This window comes from Anser cygnoides, chromosome 2, assembly GCF_040182565.1.
Source record: "Anser cygnoides isolate HZ-2024a breed goose chromosome 2, Taihu_goose_T2T_genome, whole genome shotgun sequence".
In the NCBI taxonomy this organism is placed as follows: domain Eukaryota; kingdom Metazoa; phylum Chordata; class Aves; order Anseriformes; family Anatidae; genus Anser; species Anser cygnoides.
The window spans coordinates 10,723,164-10,743,432 of record NC_089874.1 but is presented as its reverse complement, the minus strand read 5'-3'; the positions used below and the strand labels follow the sequence as shown (position 1 = coordinate 10,743,432).

The following is a 20,269-nucleotide window of genomic DNA, read 5'->3' as shown; positions in this document are numbered from 1 at the left end:
ATAGATCTTTTATGAGAATGGTATGTGCTAGTTTTTAAGTAGAAGAAGAATGTAGGGAGATTCTTTTTGCTAGTTTTTAGAAAGATGCAACATAGTTTCTTGCAGAAATCTCCTTTGTTTCAGCATTTAACTGAACCACCATGATTACTTTCTCAGCTGAGGAATATCAAAATACTTTTAAATGTTTTTTTCACGCAACCTTTCATAGTTCTTCTGGGTTACCGAGATTTGGAAGCATGGTGTTAGTTAAATGGGTTTGGCTTTGTTGCATATATTCAATTAAATTCTATGTAATTAATATAAAACTTTTAGTGAGAAAGAAAAGCAGCAAGCTTGGTTCTATTAGTTTTCTTATCTAGAGTGAGAAGATTATAGGACTGAAAAGGATATTAGAATTTAGTCATTAATGCCAAGAGCACTGTAACAGAGCAAGTCCCTTTACAGCATTTTTATGTCTAACATTTAGTAAAGATCTTCACTGAAGGAAGTGTACATGATGTAGAAATGAATTATCCCTAATAATTATTTTTTGAGGACTTTTCTCACTTCAGTATCTAATCATACTGATACTTTTCTATACTGCACTAATGGTAGAATGGATTTGTCTTTTTGTTATTGATAACAGCCTCCTTTGTGATTGCAAACTGTTGTCAGGTCCTTGTTCAGCCTTCTTAATCCCAGTCCTTCATTCTTTCTGTTGGTCATGTCTTCTAGATCTCTCTATGCTTCTTTGGATGCAGCCCAGGATATGGCTGGCTTTCTGGGCTGCAGGCACACATTGCTGGCTCATGTTCAGTTTTTTGTGCACCGGTACCCCAAATCCTTCTCCACGGGGTTGTTCTCAGTCCACTTACCACCTAGCCTGTATTCATGTTGGTAACTGCTCATCTATACCAGATCTGTGGTGAATACGCTCTGAGACAGAACCACGTTTCATCATTTGATGTTTGTAGGTAGTAGTTACTACATACTTATGTATGTTGGAGTGTGCATTTGTATAATTATTTACATTGAAGAACAAGGATTGATTAGAGGATGGTGGGTTGTTTTCCTTATCCTGTTTTAAAAATTATCACAAATTATTTGGAATGGAAGAGGTTTTGGTTTGCTGTTTAAAAAATTCTTCGAAACTGGTTATTAGCCTTCCACTGATAAGAATCTTTAGTCATCAGATTCATTTCCTCAGTGCTGTGAATTCTAAGTTGCTTTTCTGTTTCTTTTTCTTTTCTTTTTTTTTTTTTTTCTTCTCCTTCCTCTGTAATTCACAGCTTTTAGAAATTAACTGGACTGGACTGACCAATCTTCTGGATGTTCCAGGGCTAAAGTGAGTATATGTAAATCAGTATTTGATACTTCATTCCCCAAATCCCCAGCCCCCATAAAACCATAATAAAACCAAGCTAAATCATTTTAGGTTAAATGTCTCTGATCAGTTATTCTTTAATTTAGAATTAAGCAAAATTGCTCAATAGGGAAAAGGTAATGATTATGTGTGTAAGTAAATGTATGTCAAAAGTATATCTAGCAGATCTTGCTAAAAATATTTTGAAAAGATAATTTTTAATCTGCTTTTTTTAGTGTTCTCAGCCTTTGCAGATTTCCAGATTCTTGTGAATTTCCTATGTGCCATCTCCTAGGACAGCAAAAAGACAAAGAGCCTTATTTTTCAGGCTAGAGTGTTCGTAATATCTTGGCTTATGGCTTTGTATGCCAATAAATCTCTAGTTGCTTGTGTAAAGATAGTAAGAAATACCTTAAGAGTGTAATAAAGTTAAATAAACTTTCTAATCTTTTTGTGTGCTTAAAGATTTCAATTTATTATGTGAGGATCAAATGGGGTAGCAAAAACATTGACCATATATAGTTGGAGAAAATGCTTGGCTTATTCAGAGCTTTTCAAAATACTAAATGGTAAAACCACAAAGAAAAAAGCAGAAGTAGAGGGGAAAACCATTTTTTTTTTAATTATTTTTTATCATTGTAGTGCTGAAAAGATAAGATCCATGAATATCTAAATAATCATCAAAGTTGTAATAGTTACTCAGGGGCTTTTTAATATTGAGGCAGTGGCTAAAGGGATAATAAATGGATCTGATACACACTTGGGTTTTGCAACTAGCCCTTTTATTCGATCCCAGACTCTCAGGAGTTAGCAGATTCCAGATTTATTTTTATTGCCTCAAACCAAGAGATGGAATTTAGGTATTAAATTAATCCTTCAGTGCTCAGTTGCATGACTGAAGTGGTTTCTGCTTTGCTTAGACATGTGAGGCCCTTGCATGGAATCCCAGTTGAGCAGCTTGAAATTAGAACTTGTATGAAGTAGGTTAATGGCTGCAAGAATTGCTTATGTTTCAAGCCTGCTTAACACTGCCTCTGAGGAAAGAGGTTTTCTTGACAAGTGAGAAAATGGCTTCCAAAATACAGCTCCTGAGTAATAATTTGCAATTTTGAGGTAACACTAATAAATTTACATTTAGTACTTAAGCTTACAAGGCTCTTGAGATTCATACCATGTCTGACAGGAAACACGAAAACCTCAAATGTAAACAAAGTCTCATTAAGTGTCTCAAGTTTACGGTTTCCACAGCAACTAAGCTTGGCCACATATGTGTATAATAGGGCCGTCTAGATGTGGTATGGTTCCTATAGTAACCGTAACTGGGGTGACTCATGCTCTGCCTTGCCAGTAGATTTCTTCAGTGCTGTATTTGTTTTTCTTATCTGTATGGATAGGTTGTATATTTTGGTATGACAGCTTGACATACTGTTGTTATAAACAGTGATGAACACGAGATGGCTGCTGCCACAGGTACCTTTCACGTCCTGTGGCTGCTGGCTACACATTACTTACTTGTACTTTGTAAACGTCTCCTACCAAATGAGTTTCTGCCTCTGCTGCTGGAAGCTTCCGGCTGTTAACAACTTCCATTGTTCTTTCTATACAACTCCATGAGAAAAAGGACACAAATATAATTCATATTCCATCACTAGTATAGCTCACAGAGGAGTGGCATTCAGATCTCTGTATGAGGAGGATACAGGTTGTGTGAATACTCAAGTCACATCAGGAGGGGATGTGGAGGACAGGAAGATGAATTCTGTTACGGCTAGTTGAGATATAGTAAAAAATACTCTGTGCAGTCAGATCTGTGCCATTTCTGCACTATGAGTAGAAGACAATACAGGAAGAAAATACACAGCTGACTTTTCTGCCCCTAAAAGTTAGAGAGCACTAACTAGAGAGTAATATAACTGAGTAGGTAACTGCTTGTTATTTTTCTGCAATGAAACTGAGTATTTTGAAGACACTGTAATGAACTGCCTCAAGCATTTCACTTCTCTCATTTTCATGAACTGAAAAAATAATTGTACTGAGAACCAGCGACTGAAACAGCTTAAGACTGCGTAATTAACCAAGAACTTTTACATCAACATAAGGATTTAAATAGATACCACTGTCTCTATTGCTTGACCAGTTATTTGCCTCTCTTTTCAATAGGTCACACTTCTTAGTTTAAGTAATGAAATAATAAAAAAATGTTATTTTTACCTTGTATTTATAAAGAATAATTTTCAGCTGAGAGTATCCCACTTGGCTAATATTTGGTTAGATAAGTTTTAAACACCTGGAAGGTGTCATGTTATTTAAAATTCACTTAATTCCTAATTTACAAGCTTCAGTGTTCTTTTCCAGGATGTTCCGTGTTTTTAAAGAGTGAGTATCTACTACCTCGCATGAGTCCCATTTCTCTCTGTAAAATTCTGTGAAATTCCATGAATACCAGTTCATTTTTCATATTCATTTCTCTGATGTTTTAGCAAAATTCAAGTGTTCATGTTGGGACAACACTGTGAGACTGACCTTCAGAATCCCAGAGTGGGAGTTTGGTCCTAGCAGAAATGATTGTGAATCTTCCAAGTGGCTGGGTTGTGTTGTGCTTCAGGCTGTTTTTGTCTTATTTAGGGAGGCCTTCAGTAGCTCCTTTTGAACATGAATTAATCTTTGATCCTTTTGCTAGGTATTTATGTCTGTAGCTTATTTCGTAATGTATGTAATCATAACTATTTACAAGAGCACAATAACTTTTCTTTCAAGGTAGCTTTGGTACCATTGCCTGCCTGTTGTTCTCTGACCTGGGTCACGTAGAATGATTAATAGAAAAAACTATCTTCGGGCATGCACTTTACTGAATGTAAAGGCAGAGCTTTCTCTTCTTATTGGGTAGGCAAACTGACAAAAGCAGGAACAAAATTTCTGATGTTTGATAGCTATCTGTTGGAGACTTGTCATCAGACTTGTATTTTGAAAAGTATGCTTGTTGCTAGTGTAGCTACCATCACCTCAGCTTTTTCTTTTTTTTGTCTTCTCTCGATGTTAAGGTTGTTTGAGATGTTTATCTTAAATTTTTGAGTCAACCCTAACAAAATAATGAGAGCTGTCTTCTCGGCTCGTGTCAGAGAATGTTTGGCATTCAAAAGTTGAAAACTAGACGTTTAGCAAAACTGAATTGAGGAAGTTTGAAAAGCGACATGTGTTACAATGATAACTAAAGGAAGCTATTTATTTTCAAAAACATGATTATCTTGTGGTAGTTGTTATTTTAAGAAGTACTGAAACTAGATATCTGTAGGGTTTAGCATTCCTGTTGAATGAAAATCTTTGTAAATATGACTGGATAAACTCTGCAAGAAGGGAAGGGGAACGAAGACTCCTATTTAGAACAGATACAAATTAACTCACAGGAGTTGAGAGGAAACTTTGCCTATGAGTAATGTATTAACATCATCCACTAACGCTTCTTTCAGAGAATAAACACGTATGGATAGCCCAGTACGTTGATCTTGATGCAACCTTTAGTTCCCTCTGTTCCTATTGTATTGGATGCCATTAAAAAGCTAGCTATGTTCTATCATGTGTCGTAGTTTAACTGGATTTACAGTAGATGTTTTTAAGAAAATTGGTGCCACAGATCTAATAGGTATAGTGACCAGTCTGTAAATGATTTTTATGGCAACTCTTGCCCCCCCCCCCCCAAAAACAAACAAACAAACAAACAAAACAGCTTTTTATGCAACCTAAAGATTTGTAAGCAAATAAATGAAGTAGTACTGTTATAGCCAATTCATTGAATGTAGGGGGACTGTCTGTAGGAGTTGGCCAATTGAGATACTGTCTCTTCTAAAAGACCTTGATGCAACTGCCAGTACCAGTAGCATTGTTTTTTTTCCACAGTCAGCAGTAATGTTACATTTTGAGGTCAATAGCAAGTTTTCTTCCCTTCTGGCTGTACTTTTTTTGTACTTTTTTTGGAGTAATATTCCTAGCACATTTAGTCCTGTTACAGTTTAGCACTCAGAGCTAAGATGGTAAGTATTTGAGGTTAACTGGTAATACTCCACCCATTACAGTTCAGTCTGTAATCACAGGCTCCAGTTGTTGTCACACCATTATGCCTTTACTTTGCTATGTTTTATTTGAACACTGAAACCTCTCATTACGGGCAAAAATTGCTCAGGAATCTAGTTTTCATCCTTTTGTAGAAATTTTATGGAGCACATCTCAACTTTTGTTTAGCTGGTGACCAACCATCTAACACAGATAAATTTTAACTTAGGAGTTTGAACTGTTTCACTGCTGCAGAAGTTTCAGGAAAGTATTTTAGTGAGAGTGGTGTCATGCAGACAGCTCCCTTACGTGTTTACCCTTATAAACTAGAAACCAGGCTGCTGTGTATGGTTTAAAGGAAAAGTGCAGCTTGACAGGCAGTAATCCTTAGTTGTCCTAGCCCGTCCTCATGGGTACGTTTGTGGTGAAGAAGGGCCACCAAGGGGAGGCAGGCTCTACAGGTTGCAAGTCTCTGACATGAAAGAAATATAAAATGGGCCAGATTGTATTTAATGTGCTAATTCTGTTACGCATCTCTACCATAACAGGTTTGTTTATTGCTAACTGGTAAATTTTCTCCCAAAATGAAAATGTAACATATATTATTTATAACATAATATACATTTATAATATATACTGTATAAATATGCTAGCTGCTTCAGTCAGAACTACTCTCAACTGCAGATTCAGTTATAGAAAAACTTCACAAGGTGATTACTTACAAGTGCTTAATCTGAAAAAATGCATGCAGTAATCAAACATATTATCTGCATCTTAATTTCATAAAGACTGTAAAAGGAGAATCTTAAAGGAAGTGTACTTAGGTGGAGAAACCATTTATCCCTGGAACATCTTCACCAGCTTTAGCAGGAGCACACCTGCAGTTCAAAATACCTCAAGTATTTTTCATCATTTTCTCTCTAAGCATTTTTAGATACTGTTAACCTCTCCCTGGATCCTCATCTTCACTGGTTTGTTCCACCGTATTGTCTTCTGCCAGTGTAGGCAGTGCAGCTAACCAGGGGTGCTTTTCTGACAGCATACTGATCTGTTCTCAGTTCAGACCCAAACCGGGTGAACCCTTAGCTTAGGAAATGTTTTCTGCGTTAGGAGGTTGGGTTATTTAGTGATTCATTACCCGTGTGTTTGTACCGCCACTCCCTTTTTACCAGCACAAAACCTGTTTTACTTCCCTAGGCTATATTTTACTCTTCCACAGAGCATGCTTTATTTGTGTTTCTGTTTAAATGACAGTCCTTCTAGCTCAAGAGTACAACTTGCTTCATAACAATACAACAGCAGTTAGCCAAACTTGCAGGGACAGTTAAGTCATTACTGCAATATAAAAGTAGGTTAACAGTTAACATCTGCTTGGTTATATGCAATGCAGGCAAGAAGACTTATGCAATAGCCCTTTACCCTGGGTGGTTTTGAAAAGGCGAGGGGGAACTTTGGAGAACTTTCATATTCCTGTCCTTGGTTTGTGTTATTCACATATCAGCTGCTTCCACCTGGTGGCCATTTTGGCTAGAATCCTTTATTTTTTTTAAAAAAAAAAAAAAAGTTTTTAAAGAACAGATTCGGCTTTTGCACCCCTCAAAAAGGGGTGTCCATTTGATTGTCCATCCAAATGATTGTCCATTTAGGTTGTTAAGCAGCAAAAGATGTAAATGGTAGCTGTTAACAGACTGCTATCCTATAAGGATGTAGAGATTTGTTTTCTGTTCTACACTGATTTCCCTCAAGACATGTTTATCTTATTCTAAAAGTGGCAATAAATGCTCTTACTTAGTTTCCAGATGTGGCTGGAAAAACTGCATTAATACTTAAACTTATTTCAGTGTATATTTTATGTTAAAAAAACGGATCTCAAGTGTTGATATGATTTTCTATAAAGTTTCACTCTTGAGCTGCCTCAGTCTGTGTGACATAGCATGTTTAATTCCCAAGAAGTAACTGAGTATTGTTTTCTCTAACAGTGGCTTATCAGATACAATAATATTGGATATAATATCCAACTACCTGGTCCTTCCAAATAGAATTACTGTTCCCCTTGTCAGTGAAGTGCAGATTGCTCAGTTGCGATTTCCTATACCAAAAGTAAGTATATTTCTGTTAATAGTAATAATTTGGCATTTAATGATGTTGTTGTGTACATATGTATGAATTTCTAAATATAGTTATTGCAATAGTATAGGTTATGATGAATCTGTTCACTTTAAATGACCCCATTTATAAATAATTTTATGGAGTTTGATAATAACACTGAGAAGGACTTTTTTTTGTTTTGTTATAATCTTCCACATACTACCTATAAAGCATAGTACAACTGTGTGGATTAAAAATTATTGTAACTTGTAATTGTATTGTAATACTGTAAAATTATGTAACATGTTTTATATTATTACAGCAAAATATTCTTTACTTGAAAGTTGTTACTACTTAGTGCTACTCTGTTCCAGTAGCATGGCATTTCTTGATATAACTGGTATGTTTCTGATTACTGATGATAATTTCTTTTTTCTTTAAGAATCTTTCTGAGTCTTAGGTGTGCTGTGATATCTCTTGATCCACAGGGTGTCCAAACCAAGTTTCATGTTAAGGAAACTGCAGTGGAAATTATAAAGAATATATTGCATGAACTGTGATGGCATGGAGACTTTGAGATTGCTATATAAACTCATCCTTTCTTTTTTTCAGGGTGTTCTAAGGATACACTTTATTGAAGCTCAGGACCTGGAGGGTAAAGATACTTACCTAAAAGGGATCGTCAAAGGAAAGTCAGATCCTTATGGAATCATCCGTGTAGGCAACCAGATTTTCCAAAGCAAGGTCATCAAAGAAAATCTCAATCCAAAATGGAATGAAGTTTATGAGGTATAACCAATAAAAATGTGTTTTGCATTTTGTAATGTGGTCTTCTAAAATTTCTTTTACTAAAGAAAATACTCTGGAGATTTTCTTGAGGAACTTTTTGATGTTTCCCTCCAGAAGTCCAAAGTTCTGTAACAAACAGCTATTCTCCATTGATGTATATATACTTTGTCTAGACTTAGCAACAGTAATTCTGAAAAGCACTCTAGTCTCTTAATACCAACATGAACAGAAAAAAAAATCTGAAAAGCTCTAATCACAGAACCACAGAATTGAAGGGGTTGGAAGGGACCTTGAAAGATCATGCTTGCTCAACTCATAAAATCACATATTTTTAAAGCTTTTGCCTGTTGATATGTGTTAATACACAAAGACACTGCTGTTTCACTGTTTTATTGTTACTGTGCCATTTGACAAAGCCAGTTAGTTTTACCATTGACAATGCTGTCTTACTGTACTTCCAGGCCTTAGTATATGAACATCCAGGACAGGAGCTAGAGATTGAGCTCTTTGATGAAGATCCAGACAAAGATGACTTCCTTGGAAGGTAAACGTTATGGAGAAAATGTGTGTAGATAGTGAAAGGAGATTAAGTATTTTGATGTAACTTTTTTTTTTTTCATTTTGTATTTTATTGCGCTTGTATTTCTGCTGTGTTACTGCATTTATAATTTACTTATCTTTTCAAATTTTGGTAGTAAGTAGTTTCCTAATTCCTTGGATACTACATGTATGGAAACAAATTTGTATTAAAATGTGCTTGTGTGTATATATACACATATGTATGTTTTCATAGTCATGAAAAAAATAAGGTAAGTGTTGTGGATTCCCAGAAAAGGGTGCTTTAATTTTTTTTTGAGTTGAACCATACCTGCTTTAATATTCTTAAGCTAGCATTAAATCTTAAAGATATATCAACTTCATCTGAAGAAATAATTATAATTGTGTATCTTCTTCATTAGAGTATTTTTTTAATTGGCTAGCTCAGTTTATTTTCCTCTATGAGGTGATCTCAGCAGTTTGATTAAAGAAAAAATATTGCTATAATGCTTTCGCAAATATTACTCACTCTTAGATTCCATAGGCCTACCCTTAGTGTTTACCCATAAACATTTCAGGGTTTTAGTCAGCTTCTTTCACCAGTAATTTGTCACCTTTATTTCTTGCAGAGTTTTGGAGCTTCCCATTGTTGCTTTCCATACAGAGTAGAACTCCCTTATCTTTCCAGCTCCTTCTCTCTTAACAGGAGCAACAGTACCTACTTCTCTTCTCATTTAAATAAAGAAGTAGGTAGTATTAAGGCTTCTTTTCTTTGCACTTCCCTAATCTTACATTGAAGTGGTGGGGGGGAAGAGTGGCAACTTGATCGTAATATGTATACCAGTACTAGTAAAACAAAAGGCAAGACAAATGTTCATACACCAGCATGCATTTGTCTGCACTATTTAATTTTTAGCAGATTCCCTGGTACACTTTTGGCTTGTGCAAACTAGCGCTCTGTCAGACAATTCTAAAGCATGAATTTGGTCATAACATATGTCCAGGGGCTAATTCCAGTGGGTAGTTTGGATGTGGTCATGGTTTTGAGAACTTGTGTATGAGCCATATTTTGCTAGTTGCACCCATAGCTACAAAATGGGCTCTAGTACAGGCATATTTACTATCATCCTGCATTCCATCCTGGCTCAGACATTTCATTCCCTACTTTTTTCTCTCTTAGGGGCTAAAAGAATAGTACCGTTTTGTTCTTTTGCTGTCAGTGGAAATCTGGAATCAGCAAGCACAGGGTGGGGTTTGAGCTCTGAGTTAGACTTTTTGCTTCCTGTCTAAAACACTTTTTTTGTTTGTTGTTGTTGTTTGTTTTGTTTTCTTTTTTCCTAGTTTGATGATAGATTTAATTGAAGTTGAAAAGGAACGACTTCTAGATGAGGTAAGTGTTGGGTAAATTCTGGTTTAAAAAGCAAAACAAAACAAAAAGGAAACAAAAAATGCAACAAAACATGTTGTACATTTAGTTGTTCTCATATTTTTTCCTGAAGATAGTTCCTGAATAACCTTAATGCTAGAGAAATAGATTCCTTGATGAACAAAGCAGTGGTTTGAAGGATAGCTGAACTGTTGAATGATGCCATTCTTCTGCTGCTGTTGGGTTTTAAGCTTACTAGTATGTGAATGCAAAAAATGGTGTCATGTATTTGATAAGGGATTTTTCTTCCATGAGAATAGTTATTTGTCTGCATTTAACTACTTTTAGACTTTAATTAAACTAATGTAGAAGAAAATGGAAGTTTTATCCTACATATAAGAGCAATTTTATTAGTGATGTTATGTGTTAGTTTTTGATGTATTAGTGTGTATTTTTAGAACAGCTTTAAAGAACTCAGAGAATTCTCTTGATGTTTTAAAAATGCTTTTATAGGATAACATAGAGGTTTGCATGCGTGGTTTTGTATGACAGAACTGAATAGTTATACATTGTCATAAAATTTAGTGTGATACTGGACATTTTAAACAACAAATTAGATCTTTTTAGTTTATGCAGATTCCAGCTCTAATAGATTTCTAGTGTGTCTTAGCATTTCCTAAATTTCCTGAAGAGCCAATTGCAGTTATGTATTTCTCTGGTGTCAGATTATTTCACATTACTTTGCTTAACTTTTAGTGGTTTACTTTGGATGAAGTGTCCAAAGGAAAATTACATTTAAAACTGGAGTGGCTCACATTGATGCCAACGGCAGAAAACCTAGACAAGGTATTGAAGGAACACATTACTTTTCTCCTAATATTTTTTTCCTTTTCCTTTTTTTTTTTTTTTTGTGCACACATTTAAATATGTAAGTGATTTAATTCTTTAGCTGTAGTGAATTTGGATAAATCTGTAACTTTATTCCAAGCTGTCTGTCTTTAGAAATCTCAAATGAGTCATGCCTGTCAGTGTACTTCTGTGGCATGGGATTTTTAAAATGCTTTTTCCTTCTTTATCTTTTCTCTTAATGTTATGGTTTGAGAATATCAGCCAACATTTCATTAGACTTGGAGATAAAACTGAGCATGATATATAGTCTATCCAATTAAAAAAAAAAACAAAAAACTAGGAAGTGGGGTGGAATTCATGGAAATACCTACATCTCTATGGAGACTTAAAAAGCTACTGCTTATGTTTTATAGTGTGTATATGTGAATGTTTGGGTTTGGGAAGATATTTTTAAAATACTTTTCAGGAAAGGGACAGAAATAATGTCGTATTTAATTTGCACAAAGGCTCACAGTATGGTTTTCATTTAGGTGCTAACTAGCATTAGAGCTGATAAAGACCAAGCCAATGATGGACTTTCTTCTGCATTGCTTATTCTCTATTTGGACTCAGCAAGAAACCTGCCTGTAAGTTATATTCTCCTGGATGCCCTTTTCTTATAGGTATCTCTTGCTTACTTCCAGCATGTCTTGCTTGGTAGTATGGCACACTGCTTCACTAACACACCTTAAGCCATGTGTTCTATTCTTTCTCTTTTTTCAAAACGTGTAATGTAAGGTCCATATTTCTAGTAGTATGGTAATATATTTATATAATTAATAAAACATTACCCTTTAATCAGTGTGATTTTTTCTTTAAAGAATGCTCCTTTCCTGGACTTGAAAGGCTGCATGTTTTTATTATGCAGTGTTTTCCATAAATAGTATGGGATCAGCATGGGGAATTATAAGAACTAACTGGGAAAAGGCCTACTTCCTTGAATTCAGGTAAACTTGCTTGCTTTGGTTTAGGATATCTGTGGTAGATTTGAAGGAAATGAAGTCCTCAACATGAAATTTATGCTGTGCGGTTGATGTTACAGTGGCAGAATATTTGTATGAGATTTCTGTCAGGTTGGCGTTTGGAGTAATGTTTATTTGCCTGTGTAAAACGCACATAAAACATGTTTCTGTCGTTATATGGATTATACTATGGCAGTGTGAAGTAGTTTGTCTGTGGTGAGCACAAACTGTATTGTAGTTTATTTCAGGTTAGCAGTGTTCTGTTCATGGTTGGAAATTATGGCAGTAATAAAGTAAACCCCACCATAAATAGATATGGGAAGCACTGAATTTTTCCATTTTTCAGCATTGCTATTAGGTGAGAAATTCTGGGAGTGATGGCTAAAATACTAATCAAAGATCTAAGTTTTCAAGCCTCAGATATTTTTTGATGTGTTTTGCAAATTTGTCCACTCACCTTAAATTTCAGTTAAAATAAAATACTGCATCAAAGTGTAACAAATGAAATCGCGGTAGCCTAAAGGATTTACATCACTGACTAGTGATTTCATTTAGCAAATAGTCTGTTCTAGCATGTATAGAGCAGTGCTTGAAAGCAGTATTATGGGTGATTTTAAAAGCTAAAGGGATGTACCTCATTCGGAATCGTCCTGCATTATCTTCTTAGAATCACTTTATTGAATTTGGGGGAACTCTGTAAATTAGCAGAGAGAGTAAAATTACTCTGTATTGGAGTAAACATAAATAGAATAGAATTATGGCATGCTTAACATTAGTTTCAGAATACTGCAACACACAAAAATGTCTGTCTGCCTTCTGTTTTGTGTGCTAGATTAAATTGAACCCATGTCTTTATTTTTTTGTTAAAAATTACTACAAATGAAAAAAAATACTTAAAAATTTACTTTTTGTTAAAAAATTACTTAAATGAAACTCTAAAAGTTTAAAATACACTGAAGCCTCTTCATTAAAAAGGAATAATTTATAGTTCTCTCATCCACAATCTCATAACAATCCCCTAATTTTTTCCTTACCATCCTGCTTCTCTGTTTTAGAATAGTTTCTCTAGGAAATACGTAGAGGCTTTGTCATAAGTTTTAATTTGTTCCCTTCCTATTTTAAATATTCTTTAGTGTTGTCTCCCTCCCTTACAGAGGTTGAGCTGCAAGCTTTGTGTTTTACCTACTTTTGGAGACAGTTTTTTTGTTACCGTGTTTTAGTCAGTACTTCTGATCGGTAGATCTCTAAACTCTAGGGCATGGAAAGCGGAAGGAAGTTCCTTGCCCAAAGCTGACTAGTTAGCTACAGAATCCCAAATTTCTTATTGCTGTGTCTGATGCTTTGTTTACAGTATAGCATTGTGTGGGTAATGTCAGGGAATGAGAACGGTCATAGCGTGGAAACTTTATTCCTTTGTTTTTATTGTTCTGCCAGCCCATAAGTGTAGTTGCTACAAATAACTCAGTATTTAATTGCAAGTCATTCTCTGTCCAGTAATGCGCTAGAATATGCTAGAAACTAGCATTGAACACTTGAAAATTCCATTTACAAGTTTACAACAATAATAAATACAATACTGTTTTAAATTCAAATTGTCCAGAAACAGATACAAAAAGGCATTAAAATTGGGTTGGAGGGAAAATATGGGAGGACAGCTTCTTGTGGCAAGACTTCTATAGATTCTGGATTTCTATAGATTCTGTAATGACAATAATTATATCCTGTAAGGGAATTCCTATACAAAATACAGCAAATTATAGTGAATACAGCTCTTTTTATGTCCATTTGATTGTGATATGGAACAACAGTTACAAGACTAAACATGAAAGTCTGCTAGCTTCTCATGATGTGTTCATATTCATTGATAGGGTTGCTGTAGTGTAATAGTAAAATTAATTGCTCTTTTGGATTGCTTATATTTATGAGGAACAAAAGGTTAAACGACAATGAAGTCTCACTTAAAATTATGCTACTTATTAATAGTTTTGAAAACTTGTCCACAGCTTTTATGTTGAAACTGAAATATTTTCTGGATGAATAAGAACTTATTATTGCCTTCAATATGGATTTTTTTTTTAAAGTTATTGCTGATCACTGGTACATTTTAGATTTAGCATCAGACTTACTTTGCTTGAGTTGCAGTGGATAACCAAATCAGGCGTTCTTTTGCACAAATTCATTGTAGTTGTGAGATTGTGAGCACTAGGATGATTTATCAGAAATATGTTTTATGTGAAACAGAAATGGTTTAGAAGTCAGGTCTCTAAACTTTCTTAGTTGGAACTGCCATATAAATCTGAACTACCAAGAATAAACCAGGAAAGTTGTGCTAATATATTTCAATAATTAATTAATAAAAAAGCAAAAAAAAATCAAGTTTCTGTGCTACAGAAAGTTTAACTGTTGAAACTATTCATAATGACAAATATTTTTGTTATCTGCTGTTTTCTCTGGAATCCTTTGACTGTCTTCTTTAACTTTCTTGTGTAGTAAAGCTGCTTATGCATTCATTCTGCCACAATCCCATCACTCTGCTTTCTCCTTCCATTTCCATCTTCCTAAGAGTATCTACGAGGGAAACTTTGGGTGTGGATACTTAAAAGAGAGGAGAGCATCGGGACTAGTCTTTTGTGAAAACACTACCTCACTCTATAGAGCACTATTTGTGAGTTCTCTGGTGTTATTTGTATTGTACCTTTTATCTGCCAGAGTGTGGATTAGTGCTACTAAAGCCACTCACTCTAGTGGATTGAGAGCATGCAATTTGTTTTGCTGCATGGTTTCAACAAGTGTGCATTGTTTTTTTGTGCTATTTTTCTTGCATTTTAAAGGCTATTTAAATTTCATTGATCAGCATATCATTGGGTAAGTAATTAACCTTTCATGATAAAAACCCAAGATAAGTTTGTTGTAAAAGCTCTTACATTTAGCTTAAATTGGTGATTCATTGAGAAATAAAATGCATACTATACTAGCACGCTGTGTGCTGGCAATTGTTGGCTTTTATTGCAAAGGAAAGAAAATGTAATAAATACTACAACCAACATCCCAGAATCTTTAATGGTGATGCACTCAACATTTCTAAGAACTTGCAACCTTTCCACACAGGTTCAAGTATTGAGCTAAAAATGGGTGTGATTCTTTGTGCATCCCAAACTATAAATTCCCTTGTAAATTCTGTTTCACTCCATGATGCTCCTTGTTTTGCAAATTCCCAAGCTCCTTTTTTTTTCTTTTTTCTTTTTTTTTCTCCAAATTAGTCTGTAGTCAGGAAAATCCAGGCTAGGAAGAATAAAAAGTTAATATTTTTGCTTTAATTTAGTGATAGGAGATCATTGCAAACTAATGAGTCTCTGAATACTTACACCTAAGTCTGTAAACACAACCTTGGTATCCCCAGAAAGAATGGCAGTCTGTTCCGAATAAGAACGCTCTTGCCAGGGAGGTAGTTATGCCACTGTAGATTGTGCAGATTTAATTTGTAGCTGGCTGCTTTTGATTCGTATCATAAACCTTGATTTAAAAACACTCTTCCTTCCTTTCCCTCCAATAAACCAACAAAACAATCCTTTTCCTGGTCCTTTCAGTTGGTTTCTGTGTAGGAATTCATTTTCCAGTATCAAAAAATCTTTGCATCTACTAACCAAGTTGTATAAAATTTAATGAGCATGATACACAGTTCATAATCATAGATACTTATATTTTTGGAGAAACGTGATTTATAGGTATCACAAGGATTCAAACCATATATTCTGTGGTTCAGTTATCTTGGTGCTAAAACTGATAAGTAGTTGCTGTTTTAATTATAAAAACTATAGAGATATCGTTTTTAAAAAAAGTTTGATTAAAGCGTAGCCTTGATGTTTTTGTTAGAGTCATTGCATTAGAACATTGCATCTAGATATAACAGTACTTAATGAGATATAGGACAAAACTTTCCAAATCCATGAAGCTATTTGCAAGTCAGAGTGGAACTGTTTTAAGAAAGCCATGTTTGGGTTTCCTTCGACAGCACTGTCAGCTGGCTTGTTCTGCAGTTGCTGTTGGGTACCAGTCTTGCAGCAACCAAAGGGGCAAGATTTATGGCTGGAAGCTAGGAGAGAGGAGAGGAGAGGACTGTTACAGCCCAGAGATAACAGCTTCAGCAGTTGTAGAACTGCCCATTGTGTTCAGGGGATCTTTCAATGTCTTATGCAGACATTCACACCTCTAAGTTCAGGTATCTAAGTGACATGTCTGAGTTATTTTTGGTGTTTGTGGATGTGTTTGGTGGCTGTTAAAAAGGGATTTCACTTTATTTGGGGGAGAGGAACAAACAAAGCCCTGAATGCTCAGATTCTTTCTAATTGTTTTTATTGACTGCTGGAAACCTGGATTCACGGCACCTAATTCAGACATTTACCCATCTAAATCTGATTTATCTGAAGTTAAGGATTATGAACTATGCTCTTACTATAATTTCTAGAAGTACATAATACTAATTTTATGATATGTTGTCATATATATTTATTTTGTATTTAGTGTATGTATATAACAGTTAAATTATCTGTATTTTAAATCAGCTCTTCCAGATCAGTCACTGTCTTCTGGTCATCAGCTGAGAGATTTAGAAACTTCTAAAGCACCATCTGAACCCCAAGAAAAAATTAGTGAGTTAACATAAGTAATGAGTTGTACTCTACAGCGTATCAAATTAGCATTTGGCTTAATAATAAAACAGCTTGTTAGGTGCCATATAATTTATGGCCTTGCTATATTAGGATTTACTGCAAAAGTCATTAGCCATTAGAGAATACTAACCTGAAGTTGGATTTATTTCATTGTGTCAGATGTCAGCATAGTTCTTGGATAACCGTCCCCTTTTCATGTAACTCAGAGATGCTCAGAACCATAGCAAGACAACTTTGTAATCCAAGGCAAGACCTTTTCTTGGCTTTTTTTTATTGAATAGTCCCATTTCTTCTCCTAGTCTCCTCCCTCCCAGCCTTTCAGCCACCTTCCTCATGGACCTGCAGCTCTTTCCCTTGAAACCTGAAGTCTGGCTTAAACATATTTGCCCCAGCTGGTATCCCTGTTGGCCTTCCTTGCTATGATTCCAGAGGAATTGAGACTTGTGCAATAGCCAGGAATCATTGGTTGCCTACCTTTATAATTGATGACAGAGGTTTGTTTTGGGCTTTTAAAATTCCTTGAAACAATAACATAGGGGAAAAACTGTGTATTGAATTTGCAGGTAAAAATGCAAGGGAAGGATGGCCAGTAAGTTTGAGGGGCAGTTTATGTATCAAAATGATACTGATGAACTGCACATATGATCTGAAAAATTAGGTGCTTTTCAGAAGAGGACATGTACTGCTCTCATATTAATATGGGATAAGAAAAGCTGTCTGACAGGAGTAGATCTGTAGTCATGCTGTATCATGCTGTTACAAAACAAATACCATCTTGACTATAGAAAGGAGTGTAGCCTGTAAGATGTGTGGACTAATCCTTCTGTTCTGCTTGGACATTAGTAAGGCCCTTATTTTGGACACAGCTGTCTAGGATGGAGACCAGTTAAAATGAATCATCACTGCTGCAGTCTAGATAATGAGAAAGCTAGAAAATGTGACTAGCAGAGAAAGAATAACTAGGATGCATTTAGCTTTAGGAGATAAAAAATGAAGATAGAAAGGACACAAGGCTGCTGCAAACAAAGTTTTTCATGTTTGTCAGAGAACAAAAAGCAGTACTTAAATTCCAGCAAGGAATATACCAGTTGAGCTTTAAAAAGCCTTTGAATGATAAGGAGAATTAAACATTTTGATCAGTGTATCTGGGGATATTGTGCAGTCTCTATGTTTGAAGGTCTTAAGTCCAATAATCTTAGACCCTAACATATCTAAACAAGTACTTTTGGAAGACTGCTTAATTTTATTTTACAAAAAAAAATACATATTTTTTAAAAAGCCAAACTTCTGCCTCCCCCCCAGTTTCATTATATTGTATGTTCCTTCTGAAACAGAAATGTCAAAACTGAACGCTAGGAATCTTGTCACACAGACTGGCCAATATATGGATGTGACATCCCCAAAGAAAATGTAAAAAAAAAAAAAAAAAAAAAAAAAAAAAGTATTTCTGCATGAAGCTTAAAATCTTTTTTCAAATTTTAGTCAATTCTAAGTTTGTATTTCATGAAAGCGTTTCTTTTGGCAGAGCATTAATTATCTTGTTTTCTGTTCATCATCCAGCATGTTTACAAAAGCCACTATGCAATTATTTTTTTTGCCATATATTACAGCTTTTAAAGCACAATTCTCCCTTTAAATAGAAATATATGCTTGTAAAAAAGACAGACATAAGTATACTGCTTTGAAATAGGTTTTATGTCAAAAATATATTTGCTGAAATTACCTCTTATGCATTGAATGCCATCAAAATTTTTCCGTAATATTTTTGTAATTTACATGTATCACTTCAAGAACAATCTATTGTTAGTAAAATAAAATGCAAAACTTTGTTTAGTTAATGGAAAATAGTCAGGTGTTTTGTCCTGCTAAATCAGTTCAAACTCCTCCTGTTAGTTTATTTGTATGCCTTCAACTAAGTGAAATATATTTAATTCTAGTTAGCTTGCAGTCTTTATGTCATTCATCTGGTTAAGAGTCTCAAACAACTAAAATTTTTATAATGATCTATGTCTTGTCAATACTTTGAGCATAGTAATTTCTCCCACAAAAGGGCTCCTTCACATAACCATTTGATTTACCAGAGAACCTTCAACGTTGTGAAAATATATGTAGCCAGATATTAAAAAGGTTCATTTGGAAGGCAATGCTTAGGACAGCAAGCTCTCAATACAACCTGTTTTATGAAGTTTCTTTTATTATTATAAAAGAGCTGATAAGGGAAATGTAAGTGTATTGAAAGGGTGTACCTTAGTTTAAAAGCAGAATACAAACATTCAGAGAGGATATGGGGGAAAAAAAGCTTTGTCCATTTTTATTTCTTTATTTTTGTTTGTTTTTTTAGTGATCCCATCATTGTTTTGTTTGAAAGATTTTTTTTTTTTTTGTCCTATGTTTTCATGTAATAATTAATTAACCTAATGAAATTGCTTCATTGCATGACTTTACTAACCCTTCCTGTGTTCATTCTCTCCTGACTTAAAAGCATAATCCATTAGAATTTAACCCTGATGGCTTGAAGAAGGCTGCTGTTCAGAAAGCCCTAAAGGTAAAACTAATATAGTTGTCCATTTAAGGTCACAATAGTAATCAGAAGTGCACGAATGCCTGCAACACTTTCCTTGCAACAGTGAATGGAATTTCTTTTGCCAGATCTATATTTAGTATGATTCAGTTTTATTTACCATCTGATTTCAAGAAATGGTCAAGATGTTAGTAAAATTCTATGGTCTGTGGTAATCTGAATTTTAAATCAGTCAAGTGGAGCATAGGCTGCTTTAGAAGACTAAAATAAATTAATCCTGAGAACTAGCTTGAAGTAGTATTTAAAGAACAAAGCCGACATGAAAGCTAAGACATCTTTTACATACTGAGTGATACTTTACTGCTCAACTCTGAATGACTAGCCAACAAAATCAATGTGTTATGTATTTTTGAATTAATCATTTTTCTGCTAGATGTTTTTGGAAGGTTTTACATCTTTTATATGAATGCTGAATAAATTCAGTCCAGCCTTTTGATACGGAAGACTTCATGTTGAGTGGCAAACTTGGAAGGCATGAACCAAGTTCTCAGGTGGAGGAACTTGGACAACAGGCAGGCTCTAATAGACTGAATATCCTGTCAACAGCAAATTTGTCAGTGGCAGATGTTAGAGGTGTGTTCCTATCTATTTAGCATGAATTAATATTATTTATATTTATGTATGAGAATAAGCAACAGGGTCTTTTTGCAAACTAATGGAGTTTCTTCATTTTATGAAAAAAGGGAGCTTTAGACACCTTTTTATGGGTGAAGAAAAAATGAAACAAATTTCTCTTACCATTTTTCCCACCATCAGCTGGAATGTAATCTGACTTTCTTTCTATTCCTTAGACCTTGTAGTCTGTTGTCTTTGATTAAGGCTATATACCTTTTATTAGAAATCACAAAAGAAAGGCGGCATTCATCCAAGAAAGGAGTGATTTCTACCAGCTTTTTTTCTAAAGGAAAGTATTTTTAATAAGCAGTGTGTCACGTTAAAATCAACCAATATTAGTGGAAGTTGCTGTCAAAAATGTAAGTTCAGATCCAAAATTACCTT

General features: G+C 34.8%; 1 protein-coding gene across 3 annotated transcripts in view; it reads left to right on the top strand.

The window, feature by feature from the left end:
* ESYT2 (extended synaptotagmin 2) overlaps positions 1-20,269 on the top strand; it is an 84,605-nt gene that overhangs the window by 50,823 nt on the left and 13,513 nt on the right. The window contains exons 7-14 of one of the 3 annotated variants that reach the window (XM_048050535.2): positions 1,269-1,324; positions 7,369-7,489; positions 8,090-8,266; positions 8,728-8,810; positions 10,145-10,193; positions 10,926-11,015; positions 11,549-11,644; positions 19,172-19,234. In XM_048050535.2, the coding sequence (XP_047906492.1) occupies positions 1,269-1,324; positions 7,369-7,489; positions 8,090-8,266; positions 8,728-8,810; positions 10,145-10,193; positions 10,926-11,015; positions 11,549-11,644; positions 19,172-19,234 (735 nt within the window). Of the gene's footprint in view, positions 1-1,268; positions 1,325-7,368; positions 7,490-8,089; positions 8,267-8,727; positions 8,811-10,144; positions 10,194-10,925; positions 11,016-11,548; positions 11,645-14,582; positions 14,685-19,171; positions 19,235-20,269 lie in introns of all 3 variants that reach the window. The other 2 variants (XM_066991453.1, XM_048050536.2) reach the window with 2 other exon arrangements.